Source organism: Panthera pardus, unplaced genomic scaffold (assembly GCF_024362965.1).
Source record: "Panthera pardus isolate Hobbes unplaced genomic scaffold, ASM2436296v1 HiC_scaffold_11, whole genome shotgun sequence".
Classification (NCBI taxonomy): domain Eukaryota; kingdom Metazoa; phylum Chordata; class Mammalia; order Carnivora; family Felidae; genus Panthera; species Panthera pardus.
The window spans coordinates 14396368-14418593 of record NW_026526666.1 but is presented as its reverse complement, the minus strand read 5'-3'; the positions used below and the strand labels follow the sequence as shown (position 1 = coordinate 14418593).

The 22226-nt window shown below is 38.8% G+C and overlaps 2 protein-coding genes across 2 annotated transcripts in view; one reads left to right on the top strand and one right to left on the bottom strand.

The window, feature by feature from the left end:
• Positions 1-9348, top strand: part of STXBP3 (syntaxin binding protein 3) — a 56801-nt gene extending 47453 nt beyond the window's left edge. Inside the window, exons 17-19 of the mRNA XM_019457699.2 lie at positions 1149-1234; positions 4805-4953; positions 5738-9348. Coding sequence (XP_019313244.1) covers positions 1149-1234; positions 4805-4953; positions 5738-5832 — 330 coding nt within the window. The 3' untranslated portion in view covers positions 5833-9348. The remainder of the gene's footprint in view (positions 1-1148; positions 1235-4804; positions 4954-5737) is intronic.
• A 3701-nt stretch (positions 9349-13049) lies between these two features.
• The window catches only part of AKNAD1 (AKNA domain containing 1), a 41780-nt gene continuing 32603 nt past the window's right edge, over positions 13050-22226 (bottom strand). The window contains exons 10-14 of the mRNA XM_053891645.1: positions 21062-21184; positions 20863-20970; positions 16828-16909; positions 14238-14379; positions 13050-13482 (exon numbers count right to left, since the gene is read on the bottom strand). Coding sequence (XP_053747620.1) covers positions 13351-13482; positions 14238-14379; positions 16828-16909; positions 20863-20970; positions 21062-21184 — 587 coding nt within the window. The 3' untranslated portion in view covers positions 13050-13350. The remainder of the gene's footprint in view (positions 13483-14237; positions 14380-16827; positions 16910-20862; positions 20971-21061; positions 21185-22226) is intronic.

The window sequence follows — 22226 nt, the reverse complement described above, 5'->3', positions numbered from 1 at the left end:
TAAAATGAGAATTGACTATCCTGAACCCTGTAACAAGAATTTGCATGTTAATTAAACAATAGTCTGTTTTGGCTCAGTGACATTCTAAGGCCTTCAAGATTTCTCCTGAAACTTGGTTTCTTTGCTTCTTACAATCTTTTTATTTATGTATTTATTTATTTAGTTACTTTACTTACTTACTTACATGCAAGTTAGGCTTCTTACAATCTTAATGAAATATTCTTGGACTACTCAGTACCTTGTGCTCATTCCTTGTGCCCACCTACTGATACCTATTATACTACCATGCTGTAAAGCAGTGGTCTCCAAACTGTTTTAATCATGTACACTTAACCATAAAAATTATGAACATGAGTTATAGCATATGAACTATCTGTGAACTATGCATTACTGTACTGATAAAGCATAATGTATGTATATAGTATACCCATGCATATAAGTATATTATAAAATGTAACCCTTAAAAAAAATTTTTTAAACATAAAGGAAAACTTCTCTCATCCCCTTGGATTGTCTTGATTACCCCTAGGTCAGGAGCGCACATTTTATTTTAGAGCCATTGCAATGAAGGGCAAAACCTGGACTCTCCAGTAGCCTAAGAGGTATGTCAGGACTAGGATGGTATTTAGAAACCTGTAGTGCTCTAGAGATAAAGGTTTTGATAAAGTCTCTGTAATCCTTACACCAGTAGACCCTCCAAATGAAACTTAGACATTCAGTAAATATTAATTTAGTAAGTAAATAAAGGATTGCATTAATTTTTGAAGCAAGTAAGGTTTGTAAGTTTCAGAGAGAGGGTTAACCTTATTTTATTAAATATTTATATATCTTGAGATTCCTTAATTGTTAACACAAATTTTGAGTTTTATGTAAAACATACAAATAAAAAATCCTGGAGGGGGCACCTGGGTGGCTTAGTCGGTTGAGTGTCCCACTTCGGCCCAGGTCATGATCTCATGGTTCATGGGTTCAGGCCCCGCGTTGGGCTCTGTGCTGATAGCTCAGAGCCTGGAGCCTGCTTTGGATTCTGTGTCTCCCTCTCTGTCCCTCCCTGGCTCGTGTTCTGTCTCTGTGTCTCTCAAAAATAAATATTAAAAAAATCCTGGAATTTACATTTTTTTGATGGTGTTAATTTTTTTCTTCCCTAGGATGCCATCGATAATAGATTAGATTCAAAAGAATGGCCATATTGTTCCCAGTGTCCAGCAGTATGGAATGGCTCAGGGGCTGTAAGGTAAAAGCTATAGAAGTATGATATTATAGACTAATAATTGAAAGTACTCTTACGTTGAGAAGTACTCTTATTTTGAGAATTCTCCTGGAAGAATAGTTACTTAGAAGACAGTTTTTCCTTAACTGTGACCTGTTTTAAATGAGTCTAGGTAAGCAATATGAAAACATACCATACTGTAGAACAAATGAATGTCATGATCTTATGTAATGCAGGGGTGTCAACTCCCAGACCCTACTTTGCACAATACCTAAGGCTTTGTCTCCTTTGTTCATTAAACTGGTAAACATCCTTGTTTGCCAAGACTAAGCTGACATTCTACAAGGCAGACCAAGCCTCACCTCAGTTTACCAGCCTAGTTTTTAGCTTCCTTTTTACTGCTGGCCTTTGGGAGATTTCTCTTACTTGTTTACTTTCAGCTGTGCTTTTAAAAAGAGTTTCACTCTTATTTTAACCAAAGCTTCTAGATGCTTTCTAGAGTGAGATTTTTAGGATCTAGGGATTTTAATTACTATTTGTTTAATCTATCAGAATGTAAAACACTAGCACAGCATCTTATACATATATGTGAAACAAATTAAATATAATCCCTCAAAACTGCTATTCAGAAGTTTAAAAATTGTTAGAATCACATAATTGTTTTGAGCAGCATGATCCCATTTTTCTTCCCTTTTTTTTTTTTTTTTTTTGCTTCCTTACTCTAATTCTCTTACTTTGGAAACAGTTTTTAAACCAAAATTGCACTTTTAGTATCTCCTTGATGTATCTTTTATGGGAATCATGAGTGTATTCCTGTTTCATCTTTCAAAACCAGTTACTGATTCTTACTTTTTTTCCTGTTGTTGACTCCTTCGTCATTCCTTAAGATGTCAGATGGAAATGATGTAAACAAGAACATTATTAAAAGTTTACTATGGGATCCTACATTGCAGGATCTTAGAGGTCCTCTAGAACATGGTCTCCACAGTGGGTGACAAGATGATTTGAGGGTATTTATTTTTATAAAAGAGGGAGAAATTAAAGCTTTATTAATATGCACCAATACACATATAATTTAAAAAAATTTTTTTTAATGTTTATTTATTTCGGAGAGAGAGACAGAGCATGAGTGCGGGAGAGCCAGAGAGAGAGGGAAACACAGAATTGGAAGCAGGCTCCAGGCTCTGAGCTGTCAGCACAGAGCCTGATGCAGGGCCTCAAACCCACAAACCATGAGATCATGACCTGAGCCGAAGTCGGACACTTAACCAACTGAGCCACCCAGGCGCCCCTAGATGTACAAAAATTTTATTTTGAAATATTTACTTTTGAAGTAAAAGCTCAAAATTTTGACTAGTGAAGTGTGGGAACATGATTCCTGTGAATAGCAGTGCTATCCAGTAGAACTTTCTTGCAGTAATGGAAATGTCATATATCTGTCCTCTATAGTATGATAGTCACTAGCCACATATGGCTGTTGAGCACATGATATGTGGCTAGTATGACTGAATTTTTAATTTTATTTAATTTTAATTAAATTTAAGTAGCTTTGGGGCACCTGGGTGGTTCAGTCGGTTGAGCGTCTGACTCTTGGTTTTGGCTCAGGTCATGATCTCATGGTTCATGGGTTCGAGCCCTGAATCAGGCTCTGTGCTGATAGTGCAGAGCCTGCTTGGTATTCTCTCTCTTTGCCCCTGTCCCACTCACGCTTGCTCACTCTCTCTCTTTCTCCCTCTCTCTCCCTCTCTCAAAATAAATAAATAAACTTTAAAAAAATTTTAATAGCCTCATGGAGCTAGTGGCTCCTGTATTGGACAGTGCAGATCTAGAGCAATCTGGGGGAGGAAGTGACATATAAATAATAGCTATTATTTATTGAGTGTTTCCTTGGTACCAGATTGCATACTTTGTGTATCCTGTACATTTTTTCATTTAATCCGGAAACAACCCTTGAAGTTTAGAAAGAAGTTCCGTAACTTGGTGAAAAGTGCAACTGAATTAGAAAGCAACAGAATCAGAATTGTAACCCAGGTCTAACTCCTTTTATCTTTTTTTTTTTTTAAACAACTTTATTGAGGTGTAATTGACTTAGAAACACTGTATATATTCAAGATCTACAGTTTGGTATTTTGATACATGTATATTGTAAATGATCACCACAAGCTAATTAATGTATCTATTACCTTTACAAAGTTATCATTTTCTTTCGCATGTGTGTGGGTTGGGGGGGGGTGAGAAGGCTTAATTTAATAATTTAAGATCTAACCTTTTAGCAAATTTTCAATATACAATATAATTTTTGTTAACTATAGTCACTAGGCAGTACATTAGGTCTCCAGAATTAATTCATCTTGCATAACTGAAACTTTGTGTCCTTTGATCAACACTACCTCATTTCCCTTTCCCGCCCCCAACTCCTGGCAGCCAGTAATCTATTCTCTGCTTCTGTGAATTTGTTTCATATTCCACAGAGAAGTGAGATCATGCAGTGTTTGTCTTTGAGTCCAATGTAATTTCACTTAGTGTAATGCCCTGCAGGTTCATCCATGTTGCCATTAGCAGAATTTCCTTTTTTTTTTTTTTTTTAAGGCTGAATAATATTCCACTGGATATATACACTACATTTTCTTTATCCATTTCTCTACCAGCAGACATTTAAGTGTTTTCCGTATCGTCGCTATTGTGAATAATGCTGCAGGTAACACAAAAGTACAGATATATCTTCAATATCTCCTGCCATCATACTCCAGTGAGTTCCAGCATGGAATGTCCCAGTACCACATCAACTGCAAATCCATACCTGTGCCTCCCTCCCTATACCTATAAATACAGCTGACATTCTCATTTATTTCACATGAAGAAATAATATACCTGAGAAGTCTGTGACTTTGTGAAGTTAAAAAAAATGGAGAAAGTGGCACTGAAGCAAGAGGGTTTTAAAGACTCCAGAAAGTCATAGACTTTTCAGGTATATAGAGTTTTATCTTATTTTTATTTTATATTTTATTTTTTACGAGAGCCCTCAGAGACCACTCTTTTTAAAAAAAATTTTTTTTAATTTTTTTTTTTTTTTTTTTTATCTATTTTTGAAAGAGAGACAGAGAGAGAGTACAAGCAGGGGAGGGGCAGAGAGAGATGGAGACACAGAATCTGAAGTAGGCTCCAAGCTCTGAGCTGTCAGCACAGAGCCCATTGCAGGGCTTGAATGCACGAACTGCAAGATCATGACCTGAGCTGAAGTCAGGTGCTTAACTGACTGAGCCACACAGGCATCCCCCCACTTTTTTTTTTTTTTTAAGTTTATTTATTTTGAGAGAGAGAGTGAGCAGGGGAGGGGTAGAGAGAGGGAGAGAGAATTCCAAGAGTTGCACCGTCTTCCAGCTGAGCCAGCCAGGCACCCCTGATCAAAATTAAACTTGAAGTGACGCTGTCCTATCTAATTCTTGATCCTCCAGTCATACCATAGTTAAGTCATTTCCATAAAATCAGTGTAGTTGGTGCCAAATTTGAGTTTGCTTGAATTAGCCTTTTTAAGAAATCTACAAGCACTATGGTTTTGGAAATGTTTCTAACATGTTTGTGTTTATTTTTTAGTGCTCGCCAGAAGCCCAGAGCTAATTATTTAGAGGACAGGAAAAATGGCTCAAAACTGATTGTTTTTGTAATTGGAGGAATTACATACTCTGAAATGCGTTGTGCTTATGAAGTTTCTCAGGCACATAAATCCTGTGAAGTTATTATTGGTAAGTCTTTTTTTTCCACTTTTCAATTTTATTTTAAACAAACTCTAAATGCAAGAATATATATGTAAAACTTTATGTTGTATTTTATATGTAAGACTAAATTGTTCAGTGCAAAAAGATATTAATCATAGTGTGTTTTATGTGATGTACTAGTTTTTCCTGGTTGACCTTTTTGATAATTTGATTTTTAAATACTCTGATTTTGAAGGAATAAGCTTGAAGATACTATATGACTTAAATATTAAGTATCTTTTAAAATATTATGTTCTGCTCTTATGAAATAAATTTTGAGACATAAATACATTTTTATTACAGAAATATTTTGAATATTTTTGTGGATGTGACATTGGCAAGTCTTGTGTGGAATTTAGTTTTAAGAATTTTATCAAAGCCACTGATATATAACCTCTCCTCGTCTATGGAATGCAACATTTGTACACCAGGTCTAAATCTAGAGCACTGCTTAATGATCCTGTGGTTGAACAGTGACTATTGTGTTCTGCCACAGGGATAGAATAACTTCCAGTTTTGCTGTTCAGCATATCAATATATAGCACAAAGAAGACAGAGCCCTAGGAGTGAATTATTAAGCCTACTGTTCAATGAAGAGGAAGGACTTGAAATATTGTGGTATAGGCAGATTTCAGGAACGTGTCCTATAGAAATTTTGCTAAATTGCTCCAAGCTATGGCACTTTGCAAATTTGAGGGACAGGGCAATATAATTAACCAAGAAGAATCTATTTAAGTGCTGGCCTCTGAAAATTTATCTTTTCTCCTACCAGGTTCTACGCATATTTTAACACCCAGAAAGCTTTTGGATGATATAAAGATGCTGAATAAACCCAAGGATAAAGTCTCCTTAATTAAGGATGAATAGGGATTTTTTTTTTTTTTTGAGATTCTTATTAATATGTTCAACTAAAATAGATCAAGACAAGGTTGCTACCATGTAATTTAACACTGTAAATATTTTATGGAATAATGATTTTTCAAACATACTTCTTAAGGGACTTTATGATTACATATCTTTGGATTTGCCATGTTTAATAATTTAAATAGTGTTGCTTTGTAGATGATGAGAAGAAATGTTAAAATGCTTTCTAAAAGGAAATTTTTCACCTTTGGGACTGAATATATTAGAATTGTGGGTAATTTTTCACAACTACCTATGTACATATTAATTACTTACCAGATGCTTATCTGTCTTATACTGAAATATAGTTTTTTGGGAAAGAATTATTTTAAGTGAAAAGGTAGTAAAAGTAAAAACTTTAAGTGTGTGTATGATAGAATGATTTTCTATAAGTGCAGGTTTTTTTCCATTTGAAATTCATAATTTCTTTTATGTGTAAAATAGTATTGTCATTAATAGAAATAATTTCACAGTGTATACTGTCTTCCCAGATACTTCTAAAGAACACAATTTTATGTAATTTCAGAGTCATGTATGTTTAAATTAGAAAGCCAAAATTAATTGTGAATATTCTAAGAGAAAATAAATGTATAGTTACAAAAATTATCTTTTGGGGGGCAGGGGAGGAAAGGGAAGTTGGGAACTTAAAAATTCTAAATCAGAGAGTTACGAAAAAAAAAGAATGCACCATAATCTTCCCATCAAGATAGCCCGGGTTGATATTCTGTAAAAACAATGTAATATTTGTATAGGTTGGATAATATAAGGATGTGTTTGCACAGGTATTACACAAAAGGAATGTCTTCATTTCAAATATCTCTTTTAACCTGTCCTCCTAGTGTTGTCACATTATGGACCATAATTTTATATATTACTCATCTTCAGAGTTTTGCTTATATATAATGCTGCATTATTTGGGTACATAACCTTCGCAAACACTCAAATTTTTATAATATAAATTTCTGGCAATGGCATAGCTGGTCAAAGTATTTGTGCGTTTAAAATCTAGCTGACCCTGGGGCGCCTGGGTGGCTCAGTCGGTTAGGCAGCCAACTTCGGCTCAGGTCATGATCTCGCGGTTCATGAGTTCGAGCCCCGCTTCGGGCTCTGTGCTGACAGCTCAGAGCCTGGAGCCTATTTCAGATTCTGTGTCTCCCTCTCTCTGACCCTCCCCTGTTCATGCTCTGTCTCTCTCTGTCTCATAAGTAAATAAAACGTTAAAAAATAAATAAATAAATAAATAAATAAATAAATAAATAAATAAATAAAATCTAGCTGACCCTTGAACAACATGGGTTTATGGACACTGACCCCCACCCTCCCCAACCATGCAATTGAAAATCTGCATTTACTCCTCAAAAACTTCACTACTAATAACATACTGTTGACCAGAAGCCTTAGCAATAACGTAAACAGTCAATTAACACACATTTTGTGTTATATGTATTATATACTGTATTCTTACAATAAAGTAAATGAGAGAAAAAATGTTAAGAAAATCATGAGAAACAGGGAGCCTGAGTGGCTCAAGTTGGTTAAGTGTCCAACTCTTGATTTTGGCTTAGGGTTCAAGCCCTGCATTGGGCTCTGTGCTGACAGCACACAGAGCCTGCTTGGCATTCTATTCTCTCTCCCTCTTTCTCTGCCCCTCCCCTGCCTCTGCGTTCTCTCCCTTTCTCTGAATGAATGAATGAATGAATGAATGAATGAATGAAAATCATGAGAAAATAACTTACAATACTGTACTGTATTTTTATCTAAAAAAATCTATGTTGTTCAAGGGTCAACTGTGCTGATAGGTATGACCGTTATGTAGTAAATCCATCACTTTTCCTTTATGGCTTTGGTATTATATGTTGTACTTAGAAATACTTCTTACGCTCAATATTATAAAGTCATTCACTGTTTCTTCTGGAACATTTCAATAAGTTCATTTTATTTTTACAGATAATTCATCCATCTGGAATTGACTTTAGTGTGAGAATATATGCTAGGTACGGTCTCTTAGCACTTGACATTATGTCCCATGCCTCCCCATCTCATACCAAAGGGGATGAAAGGCCAAAAATGAAGTTTTGTAGACTCCAAGGTAAGTAGGGTTCGTTCTGAACAGGTTAGGTTCTGCCAGGGATTTGCATTTGGTCAAGATTTGGAAGGTAGAGACCATATACCACGGCTGTGCTAGTGGATAAGCAAGCTCCTGCCACCTGAAGTTTGTAGCAACCAGACTCCATGTTTTAGTGTCTGTCACCTGCTGCATGGGCACGAGGCAATGCTGGTGGCAGTAGCAGCACTGAATTTATATTATCTGGATCACAGAAGGTGATATAACCTTGAGTCTAAAAGCATGTTGGCTGGGGCATCTGGGTGGCTCAGTCAGTTAAGTGTCCGACCCTTGATTTCAGCTCAGGTCATGATCTCACAGTTTGTGAAGTTGGGCTCTGTGCTGACAGCTCAGAACCTGCTTGAAATTCTCTCTCTCTCTCTCTCTCTCTCTCAAAATAAAAATTTAAAAAAAAATTTAAATTAAAACATGTTGGCCCCCACTTTCTGCCCCTGCAGCTTTTTCTCTTGATTTTTAAGGACCTATATTCAGTCCCATTCTTTGAAATACCTAGCAGAGTTTCTGTTCCTACAGTGAACCCTGACTGATAAATTATTTAATAGAGATCCAGCTTTCTTCTTAAATACCCAGATATTGTACAGATTTTATTGGGCAATTTCTCCTTCCCCAACTAGTCTGAAATACTCCCTTTATCATAGACTTTATTTGCATTTCGGTCTGTTTCTGAATTCTGTTTTATTGACCATTAGTTTGTATTTTTCCCTATTTTAATTCATGCTGTATTTTAATGTGTGATAGATATAATCTCTACCTAAATCACTGTTACTTTTCAGAAATTTTCTGGCTATTACATTTTTCTAAATGAACTTTAGTATCATTTTGTTAATACCACAAGTTATTTTGGTATTTTTATTAGGATTGCAGTAAATTTGTAGGTTAATTTAGGAAAAATTGACACCCCTATAATATTGAAATTTGAAATTTAGGAATATATAATGTCTTTTTATTTACCTAAGTCTTTATAACCTTCAGAACCTTTATTTTCCTCATATAGGTACTGTATATTTCCATAATATCTTTCTTTTGTGATTCCATGTGAATTGGATCTTTTATGTTATTTTCAAACATTTTTTATATAGGAAAGCTATTGTTTTGATATATTAATTTCATAACTTGCTGTTTTACTAAGTAACAATATGCAAGTGCTGACTTAGAGCATTATATGTGCCAAGCAGAAGTGCTTATATTACCTCATTTAATCTTCTCATTTAATCCTATGAAGATAGGGACTATTATTATCATCTCCATTTTAAAGCTGAGGAAACTAGGGCACATAAAGGTTATGTAATTTAACCTCGATGTTTATGTGGAGAGGAAAGGCTTGACATTAATAAACAGCTCTCTTTGAATATCAAGCGTGGGAACAGTACTTTGTCAGTGAAAGGGCTGGTTTTGGGTGTCTGCATTTTATTTGTGGTCCTTGTAAGCCTTGGTTACTATCAGTCCAAGGTTAGTACTTGTGTGGAACAGAGATTTAGACTAATCCAATGCCCTGTGACAAATGGAACCAAGAGTGTGATGACAGCAAACACTGGCCCATTCATTGAGTCACTTAACACCTCAGTGATGATTTGTCCTATCACAATGATGTGAGATCCTTTGAGGCCTCCATTTTACATGTATTTTAGTCTTAGAATTGGAGTGATCCTTTGTTTCCTAAATCTCTTACTGAATTTGAAGATGTAAGTGTTCATCTCACATAAATTCTTAGTATAAGCTAATTCCACCTTCAGAATTAGCAATTACAGATTCTGATACCAAGACCCTGAAGAAGACATTTCACTGTTACAACTAAATGAAACCATTTATTCAGTATCTCTGAAGCCCACATTAATTCCTGTTGATGTGTGCTTGGCTTATAAAGTATAGTGGATTCACATTGTTCAACCATATTCACAAAAAAATAAGAAAAATATCAGTCGTTCACAAAGACAAAAATTCTTGGATTTGAGCCCAAAAGCCCAGATCCTGGCAGTTTATTTTTGTAAGATGTGATGCCTCCATAACTCACTTCTCCTGTAGGTATTTGTAACTTTCTGTGAATTCTGTCAGGTTGCAGGCAGATTTCTTTTAAAATCAAAGGACCAAAAAAGTCTTCATCCCACAATAAAATTTCTGCTACCAAAACAACAATTTGGGCATTAAATATATTCGTATTTAATATGAATTAGGTCTGTTTTAAATCTTTAAGATTCAGGGGTGCCTGGGTGGCTCAGTCGGTAAAGTGTCTGAGTTCTACTCAGGTCATGATCCCGCAGTTTGTGAGTTTGAGCCCCGCGTCAGGCTCTGTGCTGACAGCTCAGAACCTGGAGCCTGCTTCGGATTCTGTGTCTCCCCCTCTCTCTGCCTCTCCCATGCTCATGCTCTCTCTGTCTCTGTCTCTCAATGATAAATAAATGTTAAAAAAAAAAATTTTTTTTTTACGTAAATCATTAAGACTCAAATCAGTAAGATTACAGTAGAAAGGAGTGATAAAAAGATGGGTTTTCATTTGTATAATCTAATAGTTAAAGTGGATGGCTAGAATTTTTTTTTTTTTTTAGGATTTTACTTTTGAATAATCTCTCTACACCCATCCTGGGGCTCAAACTCAAAATCCTGAGATCAAGAGTTGCATACTCTCCCAACTAAGCCAGCCAGGCGCCCCCTAGAATTTTATTTTCATTTAGTTTTATAATTTTAGAGAATGAAAGCTGGGGAGAGAGGCAGGGGGAGGAGAGAGAATCCCAAGCAGGTTTCATACTCAGCACGCACTCTGACACTGGTCTTGATCCCATGACCCTGGGATTGTGACCTGAGCCAAAATTGAGTCACTCAGCTGACTGAGCCACCCAGGCACCCCTAGAATTTTTTATTAAAGAGATAAAAGCATTCCCCCCTCATCCTGCTTGCTTGCTCCTGGCAACCTGAAGCAGCCAGAGCACAGCTACACATTGGAAGTAGACATGAAGAGGCCTCTGGACAGTGGAAGCTGCCAGATGTTTTTTTACCACACCGCCGCCCTCAACAATGGTGAGTCCCTTGACTCAGCATTGGAAATAAACAGTTAACGAGCTCGTTTTTCTGGTCTGTTACTGCATCAGAATTAAAAGAGAGATCTGTCAGAATTTACACAAACAAGGGAGGAGACAGCCAAGACTACATGATCAGTAAATATAAAATTACCTTTGTAAATCAGAGCTTAGCACTTTTCCAGGACTTCTTAAGGACATAGCTCTATTTCTGTTTCTTGGATTAAGCCTGTCACAGTGATTGTTCATAATGATCCTCAGTCATTAAGGAAATATAAAATTAACATTTAGAATATAGTTTAATAAAGTAGAGGTGGGCCATATTTTTAAATAAATGATTACAGGGGTTAACTTTCTATAAAGGTTAATTGAGGGCTTAGGAACATTCACTTATGGTGGTCCTTTCTAACTTGGATTGCGTGGATTTGCTTCAGGTGTCTTTGAACTTTTAAAAATTGTGTGCAAAATTGTGTGTTCTTACATCCCTTTTCCCTGCAAGAGTGGAGTATGGGGGAGGGAGACTCCATAGCTTTCATCAGATTCTCAAAGAGCGTTGAACTCAAAAAAGGTTAAGAACTAATGAATCATATAAGAACCCTTACAGCCAGAGAAGTATAATTTTAAACTTGAGGACAGGATAGTGATGCTTGGCACATAAAACAGGTTATCAAGTGGTGATTAAATTTAGGTAAGTGCTGAATCTAAAAGCCTCTTGAAAGAGCATATACACAGTTTAAACTCCCTTTTTTCTCTTACAGTGCTACTACCAGTGTTCACTATCTTCCTTATAATGCCACAGCTTAAAGTACCTGTAGCCACAGAGTCAGAGGCATCTTCAGGCTGGCTCTGCTTTATCTCTTCTAAGGCACTCTTAACCAGTTTCCAAGCTCCAAAGTTAAAAATAGCCTATTCTCTAGCCAGCTCTAGACAAATAGCAGCTGCCTTGGCCACCGCAAAGATCTTCAAAGTGGGAATGGATTCAACTCTCTTTACCACTAAGCAAAGCTCTGGGGGTTAGGAAACCATTTGTTGACTGTTTTGAGTGAATACAGGCCTCAGGAAAGAGGGAAAGAGCTAATGATGTGCTGCTCTGTCATTAAAGAGGTTCTAAATCAGCCTTAAAGAAGCAAATCAGAATCTTGTTCTGGCATTCTACATGAAATGTAGTTAATACCTGGTACATAGTCGTAATGAATTGTCTTTACTTTTGTCCCAAATTCATTAATACAGGACTAACGTGTTTGCGTATTTCTGACTTTAAGAGATCTTCACATAACTTATGATACAAACATAAGAATTTCGTATTATACAGAAAGTAAACGAAAAGGAAAGATTCTTCCTTCCCTGGATGACTCCCATCTCCATTTCTTAGAGGTCCACAGAATATTTCTGTGTGTGTTTCCAGAAAATATGTATGCCCTTTGAAAAACATACACAAACGAAGTCACACTGCATGTATTATTACGTGTTTGCCTTTTTTCACTGTCTTCCCTACCCACCCCCACCCCCCCCCCCCCCCCCCCCCCCCCCCCCCCGCCCAGTGGCTACATTTTTTTCAGTGGCCGCAGAGTACTGACTGATTGCAGGACTGTTGTTATTTATGATTCCTCATTTGGGTGTTTAGATTAGCTCTACTTGGGGGCTCTTCCCATCAGTGCTTCGGTGGCCATCCCATGTGTAATACCATGGCCTATTGTGGGAGTTACCTAAAGTCATTGCTAATAGTGGAATTGCTGCTCAGAATTTAAGTGCTTTGACATTTGTAGAATTTGGTACCAAGTTGCCTTCTTTCCACTAGGTTGCACCAATTTATACTTCCACCCTCAGTGTATGAGAGCACCTGTCATCCCCAGCCTCGCTGATGCTGGGTTTTCTAAACTTTATTTTTTGCCATACTAAAAGGCAAAAGTATAGTCTGTTTTGTTCTGTCCTTTTTTTAAGTGTTTGTTTTTGTTTTTTGTTTTGTTTTGTTTTTTAGTAATCTGTATACCTAACATGAGGCCTGAACTCATGACCCTGAGATCAAGAGTTAGATACTCTTCCAATTAAGCCAGCCAGGTACCCCTAGTTTATTGTTTTAATTTCTTCCATTATGAGTTAGGAATAACAGATTTATTTGAAAATAAATACTTGTTGATTTCAATTTAAGAATCAGGGTCCATTGTGTTTTTTTCCTTTTAAGCACTTGGTGCCCCCCATTTTCTATGGTTTTGGTATTGTCTCTAGAAAGTCACCTTCCTAAATTGTGTAATAAAATACTTTTTGAGGGAAGATAAAGTTTTCTTTGCATTTTTCTTTTCTTTTTCTTTTTTTTTTTTTTTAAGTCTTTGGTTGCCTTGGGTCAAACTAGTATTTCAGCCGATTCCTCCATCTCTGTACTTTGGCAAGATCTTCTGCAATAGTTCTAATCATTCGATCAGTAGTTTCTTTCAAAATGGTTGCTGTCCTTAGGGCATGATCCAAAGACGAGTTTAAAATCTACAGAGGAAAAATTCACATATTTAAAGTTACTGTTTCTGTTAATTGGGTTATCTCATTATTAAACATTGCAAGGTGGAATTTTTGGAGCATTCTTTTCCCACCCGGTCTATTCCTGTTTTTAACGGTTGGTTTCCTAGGAAACCAGTCTGAGATGGAATATATTTTTTAGAGAAAGGGACAGAAAAGAGACCCAACACGTGACTGATGAGTGTGAATCAGAGGGTGAGGTCAGCAACCTGCTGGGCTGTTGCCCTGGTGCAGAGGAACAAATTTGTGAGAAAGAAGGAAAGCTATTGGGGCTGATTGAAGAGGATTTAGGGGTCATAACCCCTGAGAGGGCACCCAGGGGCATTAGTGCTTGCATTCTAAAGCATTTGAAGGTGGCCTGGAATTTGATTTGAAAACAGGGAAGTGCTGGCAGCTCTAACCCCAGTGTCACTGGAACAGACTTGTGAGCAGCTGGAAACAGTCCACTACCTTCACTCCTGGGCCAGGGGGATCCTGTAGTGGAGGCACCACCCACAAAACACTTTCTCCAGGAAATTTCCCTTGGAACCAGTTTAGGAATAATACAAACCATGTGGCTGCTCAGGCTGTGTGTCTTTATGTTAGTGCTGAGCACAAAGTGTTTTTATTAGCAGAGCATTTCCTGGTGCCACCATACTGTAATAATTTAAAAGCCATCAGTTTTGTGACCAAGACCATACTTACAAGCTGCAAGGATTCTGGTATGGATTTTTCTAAGTCCTCACCTCAGATTCCGTTTCCATACTGTGCAAGTTGCTTAAGGATTTGCTTCCAGAAATCCTGCAGAAGTGGAAATGGGGTGTGGGTGTAGCAAGGTCTGAACTGTAGGTCATGAAAATCTTATTTTTTCTGGAAGGCAAAAGCACACTGATACTTGTGTAAAGCTCCCCTCTCTTCCCTAACTCTGTGGTTCAGTAATGGCTGTGTGCATGTTGGGTGTTAGGACTTTGTGCACTCTCCGCTTTTTGTAGCTCTTATAGTCCCCGTGTGGCTGACCACAGATGAGCTTCAGAAAAAGATGGTTCCATGACCATGATCTGGGAAGTGTTTCCTCCCAGAATCTTTCCATTGTCACAGAAAGAGGCAACACTCCAGTTTATTCAGTTTTCATTCTTTAGGGGCCAACCTTCTACCTTGGCATATTTATAAAACAAATGCACACAAATCTGCCAATTGTAGGCACTTTGAGTTCGCTTCAGCACCAGGGAGCTTACATAGCAATTAGGCAGCAGCAATAGAAAAATAAAAGCTGGGGTGCCAGGGTGGCTCAGTCGGTTAGGTGTCCAACACTTGATTTCAGCTCAAGTCATGATCTCACGGTTCATGAGATCAAGCCCCACGTTGGGCTCTGCACCAGCTCTCCTTGGGATTTCTCCTTCTCTCCCTCTCTCTGCCCCTCCCCCACATGTGTGCACTCTGTGTCTCTCAAAATAAATTAAAAGAAGAAAAGCAGCACCTCTTTAAATAGGCACCTCTGGACTACTACACTAAGTATGACTGTCTCTGATGATGGTCTGGGTGAATAAGGAGAGCCAGGGTCACTATGTACAGTTGTTCGGTTGTGCACTGCATAGCTCTGGGAGGTTTCATTCACACATTCTCTGTGAAGGGCACTGCCTGGAGTTATGCCATGAATAGTGGCTGTAGGGGATGCCACAAGTCTTGCCTGTTGACAGGTGGGCCATGGAGCCATCTTAATATCTCCCCGACTTGAGAGTCCTTCTGTTAAGCATTGACTTCTTTGGTACTTACAGCACTTGTAAGCAGTCATCTCCAGGAAGTCTGATTTCAAATGTTTGTGACTCTAAGCCTCCCTTCGTGTCTCTCCTCTACCACATTAACAGGAGTTGGTTCTTCAGGTCACTTTAACACTTTGGATCTATTATCCGGTTGAGAACATCAAAGACCATCAGCGGCCCCTAGCTAATAAAAAAACTTCAGGCAAGGCAGGGCAGTGTGGTGCAGTGGGAAGGATATGGGCTTGAGAGTCCTCTCTCTCTTCACATCCAGTCTGTCATGATGATCAACAATAATCACTTGCCATCACTTGCTGAGTGCCATGTACCTTTCCACGTGCTTTATATGTATTGACCCAATTCTTAGTTTGGTACTACTATTATTCCCATTTGGAGAATAATGAAGACGCACAGTGGGGAAAGGGAGGCACAAAGAGGTCAAGCAACCAGCCCAAGGACACGGAACCAAGATGCAAACCCAAGACCTGCCCAGAGGCCACATTCTTAAACACTGCACTGCATATGGTAGTAACTAGTGAGTTCAGACTGAGTGCAGAACCTGAACTTTTAACCACTCTGCTACACTATTGATTTTGCCTCCTAAATAGCTCTTGAATACTAGACCTCTGTCTCTCCTTCTCTTTCACCCTTGGCCAAGCTACCATCACCTCACTTGGATTATTGCACTGGGCTCTTACTTGGCCTCCGTGCTCCAATTCTTGACATCTTTAATCCATTCCCATTCCTTTAGTAGTTAGAGTGATCTTTTAAAAACACTGGGAAACTTTTTAAGTTTATTTATTTTGAAAGAACACAAGCAGGGAAGGGCAGAGAGAAAGGGAGAGAGAAACCCAAGCAGGCTCTGCTCTGTCAGCGCAGAGCCTGATGGGGGCTCAATCTCATGAACCTTGAGATCATGACCTGAGCCAAAATCAAGAGTTGGATGCTTAACCAACTGAGTCACCCAGGTGCCCCAACACTAGGAAACTTTAAAAACAGCCTCGTTAAAAAACTTCATTGGCTTATTATACCCTTGAGTCTGAAATACTTCCTGTAGCTGACAAGCCCCTGCATGGTCTAGCCCTACCCATCCCTTCAGCTTCCCCTTGCCAGCCCCATCTTGCCCCACAGCCCCTCGCACTACACTGTTCCTGAACTTGCCAAGGGGCCTTTCGGCTCCAGGAAGCCTTCATAGACTAGATGCCCTCTTACCTCCACATCCCTTTGCTAGTTGATTCACACTTATCCTTTGGTGTTCAGCTTCCCTGAACCCCCAAATTAGGTAATAGCACTCTGTACACCCCCTTTGTGGCACTTAAAAGACTGGCTCTTCTACCAGAAAGGTAACTTCCATGAGGGTAGGGACAGTGGTTTAATTTTTCACTGTGTCCTCAGGACCTCGACCAAGACCCTGCTATTGACACTCAAAATACTTGTTGAATAAATAAATGAATGAAGTATTAGCCATACTTTGGTTTGAATCTTGGCTCTACGATTTATGATCTCAGTGACCTTGAGCCAGTAATTTAATGCACTAAGCACATTGCATGGTTATTATCATTAATAAAATCATACTTACTTTTCTGGTATGGGCTCATGTTCGTGTTGAGAGGATTTTGGATTCGATGTCTGGGAACAGATCCATTCTGGTTTTGAACAAGCTGAAAAATGTTAGCTATGATTAAATTCAGAGTATCAAAAATGACCCCCAAATGGTGGACATATGGGTAGCATTTCCTGAACTTTTCTGTATGAATGTAATATTTCATGAAATCTTAATAAGAAAACTAGGGAACATAGAAAACAAAGAACTTTCTTTCTGAATTCAGGAAAAGAAATTCAGCTTATTTATTTATTTTAAGAAATTCAGCAATCCCTATCAAAATAACACCAGCATTCTTCACAAAGCTAAAACAGACAATCCTAAAATTTGTATAGAACCAGAAAAGACCTCAAATAGCCAAGGCAATCTTGAAAAAAAAAAAAAAAAAGCTGGAGGAATCACACTCCTGATATTCAAGATGTATTACAAAGTTGTAATCATCAAGACAGTATAGTACTGGCACAAAAACAGACACTCAGGTCAATGGAACAAAATAGAGAACCCAGAAATGGACCCACAAACATATGGTCAACTAATCTTTGACAAAGCAGGAAAGAATATCGAATGGAATAAAGACACTCTTCAGCAAATGGTGCTGGGAAAACTGGACAGCAACATGCAGAAAAATGATCCTGGACCACTTTCTTACACCATCCACACAAATAAACTCAAAATGGATGAAAGACCTAAATGTAAGACAGGAAGCCATCAAAATCCTCAAGGAGAAAGCAGGCAAAAACCTCTTTTGACTTTGGCTGCAGCAACTTCTTACTCAACACGTCTCCAGGGGCAAAGGAAACAAAAGCAAAAATGAACTATTGGGACCTCATCAAAATAAAAATTTCTGCACAGCAAAGGAAACACTCAGCAAAACTAAAAGGCAACTGACAGAATGGGAGAAGATATTTGCAAACAACATATCAGATAAAGGGTTAGTATCCAAACTTTATAAAGAACTTATCAAAGTCAACACCCAAAAAACAACCCAGTGAAGAAATGGGCAAAAGATATGAATAGACACTTTTCCAAAGAAGACTTCCAGATGGCCAACCAACACATGAAAAAATGCTCAACATCACTCATCATCAGGGAAATCCAAAACCACACGATACCACCTCACACCTGTCAGAATGGCTAACATTAACAACTCAGGCAACAACAGATGTTGGTGAGGATGCGGAGAAAGAGGATCTCTTTTGCACTGCTGGTGGGAATGCAAACTGGTGCAGCCACTCTGGAAAACAGTATGGAGGTTCCTCAGAAAATTAAAAATAGAACTACTCTACAACCCAGCAATTGCACTACTAGGTATTTGCCCAAGGGATACATGTGTATTGTTTCGAAGGGGCACATGCACCCCAATGTTTATAGCAGTGCTATCGACAATTGCCAAACTATGAAAGGAGCCCTAGTGTCCATTGATGGATGAATGGATAAAGAAGATGTGGTATATATCTACAAAGGAGTATTACTTGGCAATCAAAAAGAATGAAACCTTGCCATTTGCAACTATGTGGATGGAGCTGGAGGGTATTATGCTAAGCAAAATTAGAGAAAGACAAATATCATATGACTTCACTCATATGAGGAATTTTAAGATACTAAACAGATGAACATAAGGGAAGGGAAGCAAAAATAAAAACATGGAGACAAAACAAGAGACTCTTAAATATAGAGAACAAACAGGGTTGCTGGAGGGGTTGTGGGAGGGGAGATGGGCTAAATGGGTAAGGGGCTTAAGGAATCTACTCCTGAAATTGTTGCACTATATGCTAACTAACTTGGATGTAAATTAAACAATATATAAATTTTAAAAAATAGATAAATATACTGAATTCTTTCTGCACTGAAAAAATAAAAACTAAAACTCTCAGAATTCTTACCTGCGGAGAGCAAAATGGTTATTGGGGGTAGTCTTTGCACTCCTTGATCATCTCTAAAATTCTGTGATTATGTTGAATCTATTAATTTATTTGGAAATAATTGACATCTTAGAATAGTCATTAAATTCTAAAAAAGAAAAAAAAAATCGACTTTTTTTTTTAAGTAGGCTCCACACCCAGCATGGTGCCCTATGTGGAGCCCGAGCTCACAACCCTGAGATCAAGAGTCAGACACTTAATTGACTGAACCACCCAGATGCCCCTTTAAAAGGAGTTTTTTCAGTAGACAAGAGACCAGGAGTCTGGATTTAGGTTCCCTGGGTGCTAACTCTGTGACACCTGGGCATGCTGTCCAACTTCTGTGGACTCAGCTACTTCATCTGACAAGTGGAGGGATAATCCCTTTCAAGAGCATGGACCAAATGGATTCCTGGAAGTCTTCAAATTCAGGTGCAAGGATTCTGGGGAGTCAAAAACTAAATTATGTTACTAAGACAACTCCAGAAAATAGAGACTAAACAGAGAAGATCAATGTAAGAAAGTCACCATGGAAGACAATAATAAAGCCAGGGAAAGGAAAGGAGAAGAGTCAATGCCCAACAGCCAATAAATCTGCCTTCTCTGTTGCTGGGTCTCCTCCCACGTCTTCTATCTTATTCACCAGTCTCTGGTAGCTAGGTTTCACTCCCCCTCAGGAGGGTCCCATTTGACAAGCAATCTGGGAAATACTGTCCCTAAGACATGGAAGGTAGAAGCTAGAAAGCCCAAATTAATCATGCTGACCACCCAAACGTAAGTCCTGATGAGCAGAGGCACAAATGAGTTCAGTCTTAATCCTTTGCTAGTCTCCAAATATAATTTTGGATTTTATTTGAAACATAGAAACTCAGAGTTGGGAAGGACCATAGTGTCATCAGTTCTGATTCTAGTCCAGTCCACAGATTTGCAGCATCCTGACAAAGTACATTGGCTCTGGATGGGATCTGTAGAGACATCTCTACAGATGGGGCTCACGTCCTCCTACAACAGCCCACTCCATTCCAGTTTCTGAAAGGTTCTTTTCAACATTGAGCAGATATGCCTCCCTATGAATCTACCCTCTTAGCCACTATACATTTACTAATGTAGTTCAAGGTCACACTTCAGATGACATAGTTGATTCCCTCATGCCCTCATATATCAGAATAACAAGTCCCATGGGCTGTAGACTCAAAGGCCAGGGAGATGATAAAGAAATTAGCCCTGTTGCTTCTGCAGTTTTAGTGGCTGTCGTCTTGAGAGAATACATCCAGTTGGAGGATTTAGCAGCTGGGGGATGGCGGTGTAGGGGACTCACCAGCTGAGTTCAATCAGGTAAATGGCATTCTTTCGTCTTGGAAATTGGCAATTGTGAAAGATAAGAAACATTCTCCCTGACGCCTTGTCACTCAGGAGAGAAAGAGCTCTGGAGGTATGAACTTTCCCACAAGGAGAGGATGTCGAAGAACCAGATATGACTGTCATTCAGAAGTACAACAAGGAACAGGTCCTTCCCTCCTTTTTTGTACCCTTAGCACACTCTGACTTTGTTAATTCTAGCACCACGTTTTGCCATGAACTTTCCTTATTTGGGTATGAGTTCCTCTTAAGAGATTGTGAACTCCTTGGGTGGGGGGCATGTTTTATTCATCTTTATAAATAAATGTGGGATTTTAGTTTTTTCCAAATTGCTAATTGAAATTAGCAATATGATGTTTAAGGAGTGTAAAAATAGTCTATTATTTTACATGCTGACTTTCAGTAGGGATATATTTAAGGTTTTGACCACTCCTGAATAACAATAATAGTGGCAATTATTTAGTTGGTCATTTGTTTAGCAAATATTTGCAATTTGTTACCAACTTACACTGAGTTAGCCCTTAAAAACTTTTAGAGTCCTTTATTGCTAGGATTTCTTATCTCCCAGCCCTGGCCCAGCCTTTTGCCATCCAGGATGTGGGAGCGTCAGATGAGTACTAGAGATCCAGACAGCACACTGGAGAGGGCAGGGCCTCCCCAAACAGAAGCAGTGTCTGGTGTGATGTGGGTCCCCCACGCCTGGGAGACCAGGTTGTTTACAAAGATGAGATCATGCAGCAGATGTACTTACAAGATGAAGAATTTTTATTTTCATTTAAAAAGCAGAGCTGGACAAAGTTGCTTCTTTCACTATGATATAAGTAATTCTCTCCTGGGGTGTTGTATCTATAATGAAATTCTAAAAAGAAAAGAGAAATACAGCTCACTGCCTGGGAACAACAGCTGTCCCCACTTATGCCTTCCTTCTAAGGCCCCTAAGTCTCACTCACCTTCAGGTGGTTTTTTGCCACAGGTTCTTCCAGAATTATGACTCTTAGTGCCGCAGTTCTGACATTTATCACTCAGCAGTCCGGTCCCAGGAGCAGAATAGCAGCTGTGGCCTGTATCAGAACCTGAAAAATCCCAAGTTACACAAAGGACAGGTGAGTTTCTTCATTATAGTCATAGAGTGTGTGGAAAGTAGAGCTCTAACCACGGGAGGTATGCATTAGGTGCAGAAGTGTTCAACTTCCCCAGCTGCATTACCAAGGGGAGTCACCAGCCTCAGGATGGCATTTGGAATCCCCTTATGACAACTGAGAGATGTTTTCAGAAGTAACAAATCTGATAGGAAAGTCTCAAGGTTTTCCTAGCACATGTAGGTGTTTAGTGAAGGCCTGCTGAACTGATGGGTCTGTGAGAATTTGACCCCCTGAATTAACTACAAACGCAAGATTGGTATTTTTCCAGATTTGCCCTGACACACCCACATTCTCTTCTCAGACCCTGTTTTGGCCAAGAACTTGTGTTTTGTCATCCAGACAATTGAAAAGATGGTTTTACTCTACATCAAATTCATGAGGTGATATGGGAAACTGAATTATAGCTTTGCCCTCATCTCTGCCAAAGAGGGGCTAGTAATAGAGAGTGTGTGTGTGTGGTACCGGTCTAGAACCTGGCAGGCTGTGGGCAGTGGAGACTTCCAGATAATACCAGAACATGAGATCCTGGGCCGGATAGGTAAGCACACAGGCTTGGGTGTTCAAACAACATCTCAGTTCCAGGAGAGATGAGGCCGAGTGACAAAGCATCTGTCAGGGCTACCTGCCTTACTTCTCTCGTGATTACGCTCCTTTGTAACATTATCTTTCAAAGAGTAAGTCATAAATGGAATGAGCTCTAGGGATGGTTTTCCCACCCCACCCCCCCAAATCTCAGTCAGTCAATAGTCATTGAATTCCTTCTCAATCCAGAGCTCAAGGAAATTACAATAGCATGAGGTTCAGACAGACCTGAGTTTGCAGTCTGGGTCTACCACTAGTTAGCTGTGATGGTTGAAAATATGTCCACAAATTCTTTTATATGTTCTTCAAAAGGTATAGCGTAATTCCACTCTCCTTGAGTGTGGACTGGACTTAGTGACTTGCTTCTCACAGATAAAGTGGTAGTGATGGT